The sequence below is a fragment of the Cavia porcellus genome, unplaced genomic scaffold (assembly GCF_034190915.1).
Source record: "Cavia porcellus strain 051 isolate PalLab524CR breed Dunkin Hartley unplaced genomic scaffold, mCavPor4.1 scaffold_25, whole genome shotgun sequence".
In the NCBI taxonomy this organism is placed as follows: domain Eukaryota; kingdom Metazoa; phylum Chordata; class Mammalia; order Rodentia; family Caviidae; genus Cavia; species Cavia porcellus.
In genome coordinates this window covers 39,514,472-39,527,073 of record NW_026947508.1, presented here as the reverse complement: position 1 = coordinate 39,527,073, position 12,602 = coordinate 39,514,472, and the positions used below count along the sequence as shown (strand labels likewise).

At 36.0% G+C, this 12,602-nt stretch overlaps 1 protein-coding gene across 7 annotated transcripts in view; it reads right to left on the bottom strand.

The window, feature by feature from the left end:
• Mast2 (microtubule associated serine/threonine kinase 2) overlaps positions 1-12,602 on the bottom strand; it is a 332,530-nt gene that overhangs the window by 248,724 nt on the left and 71,204 nt on the right. For all 7 annotated transcript variants that reach the window (XM_063236388.1, XM_063236385.1, XM_063236389.1 and 4 more), the window contains one exon: positions 1,661-1,808. In XM_063236388.1, coding sequence (XP_063092458.1) covers positions 1,661-1,808 — 148 coding nt within the window. The remainder of the gene's footprint in view (positions 1-1,660; positions 1,809-12,602) is intronic.

Here is a 12,602-nt window from a genome sequence, read left to right as displayed (position 1 = left end):
AAAAAATTTTAACCCTAGGGGGCTGGGGATTTAGCTCAGCGGCATAAATGCCTACCTTGCAAGCAGGCAGTCGTGAGTTTCGATCCCTGGTACCGATAAAAACGAAAAAGACAAAAAAAAAAAAATTTTAACCCGGAACTCTACTTACTCATAGACAATTAGAAGATAAATAGATTCCTAAAAGATAAGAACAAGTCTATGCAAAAGCAAACAAGAAATGGCTGCATGGATTAAAAATATGATTGGCAAAATAAGAGAATGAGAAAATACAGCCAAGATAATAACTTCAAACAGAAACTTAAAGTAAAAACAAGTTCAAAATTGTTAAGTATTACCCAAAGGAGAATGGTAGGCTTACATGATCTACTCTACTGATCTATATTTTTAGCTACGGTCAGATATTCTTTACTACCTAATTACAATTATGTTACATCTTACTGTTTTCTATTTGGGCCAAGATTTCTTTGTGTAATTTTTTTCCTTTGAATTTTTAAATTGCCTTTTTCTTTGGAAGAGGTGGAAAAGCACTATAGGTATTAGGTTTTAGATATGGAAAAAAATAGGAATCCAAAGAAGGAAAAAATATGTTATTTACAGAAGTGGGAAGAGAGCATTTACCCTTCCCATGAGCCAGCAGCAGCCACACAGGGCTAAGAGGTAAAACAAGAAGTCGATTCACCCTTCCTGTGTTCCAGTGGTAGCCATCCATGACCACGAGGAGAAACAAGAAGCCAATTCGCCCTTCTCATGAGCCAGCAGCAGGTATGAGGGGCCAGGGTGAACCAAAAGTGAATTTACCCTTGCCATGAGCTACAAGCAGCCATGAGAGGCTGGGAGAAGAAACAAGAAGCCAATTTGCCCTTCCTGTAAGCCAACGGTCATGTAGGCTGAGAGACAAGAAGAGCTGCACCTCCCCCCCCCAGTAAGTAACCAGCTGATTTGTAGGAACACAGCCTGAATTAATAGAAATTGAGGTACAAAGACAATGTAATGCCAATATAATGCTTATATTTTCAGGCCTAAAGCTGGTAATCCAAGTATCTATTTAAAAGATAACAATATGCAATATAGCAACTATGGAAGATTTCCTTCTGTCTTGTGTTTGAAATCCAATACTGTTTTCACTATTTTGTGATATCTGATTGTTTTGTTTTCTGTAATGTTCTATTTTGACTGGTTTTATTCTTTTTTTTTTTAATTATTATGTCTGATGTTATGGACAGCAATTTTAAAGACAGTAAGAGGTATTATGGTAACCATTGTTGATTTCCTATCATCCTACTTTGAAGTCTTATATCAGTTTCACTGTTTTATTTTGATTGGTTTTATTGTTTTATTTGGTTTTATTCTCTTTAAAATAAATTTGTTTAAAAAGTAGGAAGAGAGGGAAAAAAAAAGTCAAATTGATAGAGAGCAAATAGGAAAGAATACTTTTTACATTCAGGTAGTTAGCATTCAGAGAATCCAGGAGGAACTAGCAAAGAAAAGAAGATTGAACCATGTGTGTGTTACATTTAGTTGATACACTTTTAATTTTATTGATAACATAATCCTGACTTTTTTTTGGTGGAGGTACTAGTGATTGAATCCAAGGCCTCACACAAACTAAGTATACTCTAACACTGATACCTCAGTCTTCCATCTTTAAGCAGATACTTACCTGACAGGGAACTGGCCAGGCTTCCTCTTCGTAACTTACAATCATCCTGACTAAACTGTCGCTGGAGTTTAGCTTTTCCAGTAGATGAAAATATGTCAGGATTACTGAGCTTCCTGAAGAGCAGGGGACTAAGTCCAGTTATCACATCCTTCAAAGGAGAAAGAAGAAAATAGAAGTCTTCAGTATCTTTATAAAGTATAAGAACTTTATATTTAATATCTCTACAACATTCATTATACTTAAAAAGTACCAATGTTTTATATTTCCCATTCAATAGCTGTTACAGTTAACTATGGAATCAACTTGAAAAAGAACTGCAGCTACCTTTCACAACACTGAGGTCCCAAGCTCCTCTGATGATGAAGACAGCCGAGTTCATACCAAGAAAGCCATCGCAACAAGCTTCTCTATGACAATCAACAGTGTACCATCTTCTCTAGTTCTGTTTTTATGCTGCTGACAACAATCCTCACACTGATTCAATTTAGCTGGGTGTTACCAGTTGACCATTAGTTAATCTACCACATTCATTACCTGATACTATGAAAATACTAAAAGCCACAAAGAAAAAAAATAAAAATTCTCATCTCTCTGAGAAAAAATGAAAAAGAAAAAAACTCTCCAAGACCATATATTATGTTTGATAAGTTCACAAATATGGGAAAGTACTTGGTTGGTGGTGCGTGTCCAGAACATAATAAATGCTTACAAATAAAAATGAATGGATAAAGGGGGAAATTGGGGCACTGAAACATTAAAGCAGTTACAAGATGTCTACACAACTTCCTCAGAGTGAAGAGTAAGGAAAAGTAAGTTGGAAGTATTTAATAATGTAAACAGAAGGAACCAAGGGAACACCCTATATATCTACCATTTGGAGTGTCAAAGATGAAATGGTACATATGAATCAAGGAGAAATCTTAGTAGGATATAGGGCATGGGCACTAATTCTGATAACCCACTATACAAGTCTGACCTCTCTTTGAATTCTAAGAATATGGCAAAGCAACAGAGAAAGAGCCTCCCCAAGATGTGGTATCCAAACAATGAAATACAGCAACATGATGAAGAAGGAAAGTGGGTCCCCTGGACCCAGAAAGAACCTGAAGCAAGAACTGAAGTTCACAGGGAGAGCAAAGAGAAACCTTAAGGAAGAAGGAGATGATAGGCCACATCTTCTCTTGGAGTTGGACTCCCTACATGGGAGAGGCAGTTTAAACCAGCAGAAACATAGTGACTGCTGGCAACCCCTGAGGGCCTCCACTGAGAGAGGTGCCAGTGGAAGGGAACATTTAAATAGGTCAGATTTCAGTGGCCTGTGAGTAGTGCTGGATGAGAGGTACTGTGGGAGAGAGCCACTAGGTGGGAGCCATCTTGGAGAGGGCCAACTGAGCTCAGAACTCAGAACAACTGCAGGTTCCATCTAGTGGCTCCCAGCTCAAGTTTGCAGAAGGCAAGCCCACTGCTGCAGGCTGAATGGGTCTGGTTCCAGCCTCACAGCCAAAAACCAAACTGAATTTCAGAGAAAATAAAAAATAAAGGTGCAGGCTTCCTGGGATTAGCCACTAGCCCTCCATAAAGCTACTGCTAACTTGCTGGGATTAATCAACATAGATCTGGACTCTGACTCCCCATGTTGTCTACTAGTGACAACAAAGACATACCTTAAAAAAGACATTTACTTTTCCTTTTTTTTTTTTTTTGTTCTTTTGTTATTTTTTTGTTTTGGTTCTGGTTTTTTTTTTGTTTTTGTTTTGTTTCTTTCTTTGTTGATTATTCTTGTTTTTATAAAAGCATGAACAGTTTCTAGGTTTTTTCCTTTGAGGTTGTTGCTCTGTTCTATTATTTTTATTTCTCCTTATCTCTTTCCTTCCTGTCTTGCACACCAATTTCCCAAAGTTTGTGAGACCCTCCTTTGTAATCCAGCTTTGCTTCTAGTATCTTCCTCTTCTATTTCTCTAATTTTTTTCCCCCAACTGCTTTTAAATTTTCTTCCCTGAGGGTAAAATTCTCATTACCTACATGAAATTTTCTGGTTTGTTTTAGATTTTGTTATATGACCACAAATCTAGTCCATAGAGTTAAAAGTGGCAAATTAGCCCACCTGGAAACCAGTGCTATGAGCAGACTGCCACCAGAGTGGGAACAGCCAGAGCCAAGCCTCTCTGTGTGAGTTAACATCATTTGTGGACTGCAGGGGGAGAGAACCAGGCCTCACCAGGAAGCAATCCCCACCTGAAAACCATATCATTTTCATTGTTATATTCTCTTTTATTTTTTTTTTTGATTATGTTAAATCTGATGGCATGAGCAGCTATTTAAAAGACAGCAAGACATACTATGGTAGCCATTTTGGATTTACTACTGGCTTGTTTGGAAGTACTTTACTGAAATTATTGTTCTGTTTTTATTGTTTCTATTCTATTCTGTTCTGTTCGATTTTTACTACGTCTAAAGGTATCTGCAGCCATTTTTAAGACAACAAACGGCATTGAGTAACTATTGTTGATTTCGTAAGGTTTTGAAGTCCTGTATCACTTGTATTGGTTTATTTTGATTGGTCTTATTGTTTTATTTTCCTTGGTTTTATCCCCTTTAAAAAGAATTTTAAAGTGAGTGTGTGGTAGTGTCATGCACAAATAAAACTACAAGTTCATGTAGGTGCAAAAAAGAAGTGGCAAACTAATATTTACCTCAGTTTGTCATTTTCTAGGTTGTCTTTGATATTATTACTATTGCTGAATGTATTGCTTTAGCCAAAGAGACATAATGGTTCCAACCAGCTGTTCTTCCTAGTATACCAAGACTGACACTACCTAAGAGTCATTAAAAATACTACAGGCCATACTATTTGTTCAGTTATGCATGCCTGTAATTTATAATCTGAGGAATTACTTTAAAGCTAACAATATGAAATATACTACTCACTGTTTAATTTCCTATTATCTTGTTTTGAAAGTCTGCATCAGTTTCTTTTTTTTTTTTTCTCTTTAAACTTTAAAAAGAAAAAGCTTAGCATAGCAGCTCATACTGTAATCCCAGCACTCGAGGCAGGAGAATCATTGTGAATTTGAGATCAATTTGGACTACAAGTGAGCTCAAGGCCAGCCTAAACTGTATAATGAGACCCTGCCTCAAAAAAGACCAAAAAAAAAAAAAAAAAAAACTAAAAAAAAGAGCTACAGGTCAGTGCCAAAGAACCAGGGGCTGGACCAAGTATGCAGCAACTTCTCATCCACAATGAACTGAAGAGGTAGAATATTGCAAGAAAGTCAAAACCCAAAAGCCAGCTAAACCTAGAAGACATTTCTGAGATGTAATAGTCATATCCTAGTAAGACTAGTAATAAAGCTACTCACCATAAGCAATTTACAAGCAGCAACCCAGGAATTAAACAAAAAAGAAGAAGAAGAAAAAACAAACAAACAAGATGCAACCCCAGATGTCCAGCTCACCAAAGGCAAACACGGGGCAATGAGGTAGAACAATCCACAAATCCTCCTGGCCTCTATGAAGTGGTAACAATGGAAGTAACAAGGCAAATGAATGAGGTTCTAGAAAAACCAAGGGCTGACCTCTAATGTGATATAGCAAGAAGCTGTAGGGGAGGGGCTGTTGAAAACAATGAGCTAGAGTAGATATTCTATTTAAAGGCAATGTGGAGAAGAAAAGACTTCATTCTTAGAAAACTTACTTATGTGGGAACCAGCACTTAAGATGTCTGCTATACTGTATTGGTAACAATCACAGAAAGAACAATCACCAAGAAAGGACTCACCACTAATTAAGATAAACATATCCCTTCCCAGCACACACACATGAGGCACCAACACATACTTTTCAATATCCTTATTCCCTACCAGACCATATTGAAGAAGAAAGAAAAAAACATACACACAGAAAAACATAAGAGGAAAAATAAGAGTGGGTCATGAATTTTCTTATTCTTAGTGACTTCTATCAAAACCTGGGAAAGATGAGAAAATACTTTTTTTATTAAATAAGGAATGTAGTCTTTAAGAAAGGGTGTCTTTTTAAGTTTTACTGAAGAAAATTACTCACTATAAAGAAATACACATACCCAAACACATAACTCAATGAATTTGCACAAATTGAACATACCTATCTAACTAGCATCAAGCTAAAAGAAAGACATAATCCAGACCTCAGGAAAGATCCTTTATACTCTCTTCTAGTTACCACTCTTAATCACCCCCAGGTGATTGCCAGGCTTCTAATAGCAGAAATAATTGGTTGGGGGGACTTTATATGAGTGGAATTATTCAGTATGAATTATTCAGTATTATTCAGTATAAAGTATCTTGCTTCTTTTGTTCAACTAAACTTACTCAGTAAACTCAATATACTGAGAAGTAATTAAAGGAAAAGACTGGTGAATAAAGCAAATAAGAGAGAATTACACATAGTCCTAGAAAAAGGGGGGGGGAGGGCAAGAGATAAGTTTCCTTACTAACTTCTTATAGTTTTTAATCTCCATTTCTAGACTCTGTGAGGTCTAACAAAACTTCAGGGGAATACTTTTGTACCATTATAACAAGCTTTTTCTATCTCTTTAAATGAGGTCAACTTAGTTTCTATCATTTCTACAAACAAAAGATTCTTAAGCAAAATAAGGAGTTAAGCAGGAAAAGGTATCTAGGATGATTGCCAGGCTTTTGGCTTGTATGATATACTTAACAGCCAGAGAACACAGAAGAAAAAACAAATGAGCATAAATGAGCATATAGCACTGCTAAGGCAATAGTAAATATTAGCATAACTACAAATTACAGTGATTTTCCAGTGACTATTAGGAGAACTATAAATGTTGAACTCAAAAATTAAATAAATAAATAAACAAATAAAGACACATAAATAGTTCTTTCCTAAAAAACTGATTCTCAAAGCAGAGTTCCTAGGCTAGCAGCATTAAATTTGTTTAAATGCTAATTCTGGGCTCGGGATTTAGCTCAGTGGCATAAGGGCCTGCCTGGCAAACCTGAGGTTGTCAGTTTGATAGGAAGGAAGGAAGGAAGGAAGGAAGGAAGGAAGGAAGGAAGGAAGGAAGGAAGGAAAGGAGGGAGGGAGGGAGGGAGGGAGGGAGGAAGGAAGGAAGGAAGGAAGGAAGGAAGGAAGGAAGGAAAGAAGGGAGGGAGGGAGGGAGGAAAATTCTTACGCTCCACCCCAGATTTCCGAAATCAAAAATTCCAGGGATGGTGACCAAAAATCTCTTTTAACATTCCCTCCAACTGAAAAATCCTTCCAGGTGATTCTAAAGCACACTAAAATTTTAAAAGCCACAAGATTAAATCAACAACTTTCCACACGACAACAACAAGGTAAAATGTTGGTCACTTATGAGAATTCTGACAGAAATTATTTGAAATTGATAATAAAATATTCTAGTGCATAACTAGGTTTTTTTCTTTTTTTTACTTTATTTGGTAATATTAAGAAGAAAAGGTAAAACAAATTTTCACAACAAAATAATGAAAAAGTAACAATTGTTGATAAATTACACATCATTATCTTTAGTCACTCAAGTATAAAATATGGGCATAAAAATTTCTTCAATCAATATTAGCACAACCTTTCCTATTCAGAGAACTAAGTGACACTAATGGTATAACTAACTTGCATTTTTTTTCTTTTCCCTTCCATCCTTTCTCTTTTCCCCTATCTTAGTTTCTTCGTTTTATTGAGCAGTTTCCTCCCATTTCACAGTGACTATTGTAAATTTTGAACCTTATGGTTGCACATATGTCACTGTGGTGTGATGTTGTTCAATCCTTCTGGGAAGATACACAGAAGGGGAATACCTGGGTTGAATGGGACCTCTAATCCTAATTTTTTGAGGAATCTCCACACTGATTTCCACGTGTTTGTACTAGTCTACTCTCTAACCAACAGTTGTAAAGGGTTTCTTTTTCCCTACAGACCAAGCAGCATTTTTTATTGGTTGATATTTTTTAAATTAAATAATTTTTTAATGAATAAGGGAGAGGATGAGATAAAAGGGGGCATAACAACATAACAATACAAGTTAAAGCATGACACTTTCAGCAACCTAGTGGTTCAGCACCAAATAACCCAACTTAATGGTAGTTACCATAGTGTCTTTTTCTGGGAAATATTTGAATATAACTTCATATGCTATAGCATCAAACATATCAAGACTGTGTAACACCATTCAAGTGGATGAAAGCATTGTAGAGTATTTAGAACCAGCTAACAGAAAAAATGATCAATGGTTTCAATATTATCTCTTTGCCTATAACAATTTTGTTTATACTACCACATACGATAAAATCCAGCAAGTTACAACATGATAAAATCAATGGAGACAGAAGAACCATAGTTTGGTGCGGCTTTAAGACAAGATGGTATTAAAACGGCACTAGCTGTTATTATGTCTTATTTTCTTCAAAGTAGCTGTTCATTGCATCACCAGCCATAATATCAAACAGCCCAGAATAAAGCCATTCCAATTAATGAGTGAAAATTTTATAAGGCTTCAAGGCCATATAATGGGGAATCATGGTTATCACGCACTTTTATATATTTCATTCATTTCCTACACTAGGGAAACTATTCAGAGTTCACAGATGTGAGTTTGATTTAGTTCACTTATGAGTATGGTTTCAAGCTGTGCCCATTTATTGATAAACACCTCAATGTGATCCTTCTTTATAGCTGAGTAGTACTCCATTATATAGAAGTACCACAGCTTTTTTATCCAGTTGATGGACATTGGGGTTGTTTCCAAGATCTGGCAATTACAAATTGTGCTGCTATAAACATAGGTGCGCATATATCACTTTGGTATGATGCTTTCAGTTCTTCTGGGAAGATGCCTAGTAGTGGAATAGCTGGAACAAATGGGACTTCCAATCCCAGCTTTTTGAGGAATTTCCAGACTGACCTCCACAAAGGTTGTCCCAGTCTACACTCCCACCAACAGTGTAGGAGAGTTCCTGTTTCCCCACGGCCTCTCCAGCACTTGTTGTTGGTTTTCATGATCTTGGCCATCCTTTCAGGAGTAAGATGGAATCTCAGTGTGATTTTAATTTGCATTTCCCTAATAACCAATGATGATGAACATTTTTTCATGTATTTATTTGCCATTTGTATTTCTTCCTCTGAGAAGTGTGTATTCATCTCAGATGCCCATTTTTGGAATGGGTCTTTGAATTTTGGGGGTCTGATTTTTTTTAATTCTTTATATATTTTAGACAAAAGTCCTCTGTCTGAGGGGGAGTTCACTAAGATCTTTTCCCAATTTGTGGGTTTTCTTTTCACTATGCTGGAGAATCTTTTTTACTTACAGAAACTTTTTAATAAGAGGTGGTCCCAGTTACTGATTCTGGGAAGTATTTCCCGTGCGGTTTGAGTCCTGTTCATGAATTCTCTACCTACCCCTATGTCTTCAAGGTTTCTACCTGATTTGTCTTCCAATAGATTTAGTGTTTCTGTTTTCATATTCAGATCTTTAATCCATTTAGATTTTAATTTAGTAGATGGTGATAGGCTTGGGTCGAGTTTTAGTTTTCGGCCAATGTAGAGCCAGTTTTTCCAACACCATTTATTAAAAAGACTGTTGTTTTTCCAGTGAACCTGCTTGGCTGCTTTATCGAAGGTAAGGTGGTTGAGTGTGTTTGTAGTTGTGGTTGTATCTTCTAATCTATTCCATTGATCCTCTGCTCTGTTTTGATTCCAGTACCATGTTGATTTTACTACTGTTGCTTTATAGTATAACTTCAAGTCAGGGATTGTGATGCCTCCTGCCTGCCTTTGTTGCTTAGAATTGCCTTTGATATTCTAGGTCTCTTCTGGTTCCAGATGAACCTTAGGAGTGATTTCTCTAGATCTATAAGGTATGTTGATGGTATTTTTATTGGGATTGCATTGAATCTGTATAACAGTTTTGGGAGAATGGCCATTTTCACAATGTTTATTCTTCCTATCCATGAACACGGGATGTCTTTGCATTTTCTGAGATCATCTTCAATTTCTTCCTTCAGTGTATTATAATTTTCACTGTATAGGTCTTTCACTTCTTTCATAAGAGTAATTCCTAAATATTTCATTTTTTTGGTTGCTAGTGTGAAAAGTGTGGCTTCCCTTATTTTTCTCTCTGTGATTTTGTTGTTAGTGTATAAGAATGCTATTGATTTCTGAGTATTGATTTCGTACCCAGCCACATTACTGAATTTATTTATTATATCTAAGAGTCTTTCAATGGAGTTTAGGGGGTCTTCTATGTAGAGTATCATGTCATCTGCAAATAATGACAATTTAACTTCTTCTTTTCCTATCTTTACCCCTTTTATTTTTCTCTCGTCTAATTGCTCTGGCTAGTACTTCCAGTACTATATTAAATAGGAGAGGTGATAAAGGACATCCTTGTCTTGTGCCTGATTTTAAAGTAAAGGCTTTCAATTTTTGGCCATTTAGTATGATACTGGCTGTTGGTTTGTCGTAAACAGCCTTTATTAAATTGAGGTAAAAACCATCTATTCCAATTTTCTGTAAAGTTCTTACCATGAATGAATGTTGGACCTTATTGAAGGCTTTGTCTGCATCTATGAAAATGATCATGTGATTCATACTTTTGGCTTTATTGATATGGTGGATTATATTTATTGATTTACGTATGTTGAACCATCCCTGCATGCCTGGGATCAATCCCACTTGGTCATTGTGTATAATCTTCCTGATGATTTGCTGCATCCTATTTGCCAATATTTTATTGAGGATTTTTGCATCTGTGTTCATTAGGGAGATTGGTCTGTAGTTCTCTTTTTCGGTTGGGTCTTTCCCAGGTTTTGGTACTAGAGTAATATTTGCTTCCAGGAATAACTTGGAAAGGATTGCTTCCCTTTCAATTTCATTGAAGAGTTTGAGGAGTGTCGGCATTAGGTCTTCTTTGTATTTCTTGTAGAATTCTGCAGTAAATCCATCTGGGCCTGGGCTCTTCTTTGTAGGTAAGGAATTAATTACATGTTCAATTTCACTGATAGAGATTGGGTTATTCAGCAGTTTTACATCCTCTTGATCTATCTTTCGTACTTCATATGTTTCTAAGAATCTGTCTGTTTCTTCTGTGTTATCAAACCTTTGAGAGTAGAGGTTTTCGAAATAGGTGTTGATGATCTTCTGTATTTCTATTGAGTCTGTAGTGACTTCACCTTTTTCATTTCTTATTGCATGGATTTGAGCTCTTTCTTCCCTTCTTTTAATAAGGTTGGCTAGAGGCTTATCGATTTTATTTATACTTTCAAAGAACCAACTTTTGATTCGTTGATTCTTTGGATTGTTTTCTTAGTCTCTATTGCATTGATTTCTGCTCTGATTTTTGTAATTTCCTCTCTTCTTTGGCTTTGAGCTTGACTTGCTCTTCTTTTTCTAGCTGTTTGAGGTGTAGCATCATGTTATTTATTTGTACTCATTCTGTTTTCCTTATGTGGGAGCTCAGTGCAATAAATTTTCCTCTGAGGATGGCTTTCATTGCATCCCATAGATTCCAGTAAGTTGTATCTGTATTTTCATTTGTTTAGGTATTGCTTAATTTCTTTTTTAATTTCCTCTGTGACCCACTGATTACTCAGGAGTGTGTTATTCAGTTTCCATGTGTTTGTGGGATTTTTGCAGTATCTTTTATCATTAATTACTAATTTCATGGTGCTATGGTCCGATAGCATGCAAGGGATAATTTCAATCCTTTTGCATTTATTTAAATATGTTCTGTGATTTAATATAAGGTCTATTTTAGAGAATGACCCATGTACTGCTGAGAAGAATGTGTATTCTGTTGTTGTTGGGTGGAATACTCTGTATATATCTATTAAGTCCATTTGTTCACAGGTGCAATTCAGTTCTTTTATTTCTTTGTTGATTTTCTGTTTGGTTGATCTGTCCATTGGTGTCAATGGTGTGTTAAGATCTCCTGTCAGAATTGTGTTACTGCTGATTTGGTTTTTCATTTCTGTTAGTACTTGTTTTATATAACTGGGTGCTCTGGAGTTTGGTGCATATATATTTAAGATAGTTATATCTTCCTCTTGGAGTTTTCCCCTAACCAGTATGTAGTGACCTTCTTTTTCCCTTCTAATCATTATTGGCTTGAAGTTGACTTTGTCTGCAAACAGAATAGCTACCCCGCTTTTTTTTTGGGTTCCTGTTGCATAGAATGTTGTTTTACATCCTTTGACTTTGAGTCTGTGAGTATCCTTTTGAGTTAGGTGGGTTTCTTGTAAACAGCATATGGTTGGATTTTGTTTCTTGATCCATTTGCCAGTCTGTTTCTTTTAATTGGTGTATTGAGACCATTTACATTAATAGTAAGAACTGTTATAAATTGGTTTATTGTTGACATATTATCTTTCTGGTGTTGCATGTTTATCTTTCTGCTCTGTTCAACTGTCTGCTTTGTTTTTTCCTAAATGTATCTAGGCTGTCTTTCAGTATTCTTTGCAGGGTTGGCTTGGTGATCATGAAGTTTTTCAGCTGATCTTTGTCATGGAAGTATTGTATTTCTCCATCAAATTTGAAGGATAGTTTTGCAGGGTACATCAGCCTAGGTTGAAAATCATTTTCCTTTAGGATCTGAAATACATCACTCCATGCTCTTCTTAACTTTATTGTTTATGCTGAGAAGTCTGCTGTAATTCTGATAGGTTTTCCTTTATAGGTGATCTGTCTTTTCTCTCTGTCAGCCTTTAATATTCTATTCTTTTGTTCAATTTCTGAGATGGTCATTATTATATGTCTGGGTGTAGATTTATTTTGGTTGTGACTATTTGGAGATCTATATGCTTCATTGATCTTGATATCAGTTTCCAATCTCATGTTTGGGAAATTTTCAGCCATTACTTCTCTAAATATTCTCTTGACATCCTTTATGTTGTCCCCTTCTTTTTCATTTATCCCTATCAATCTTATG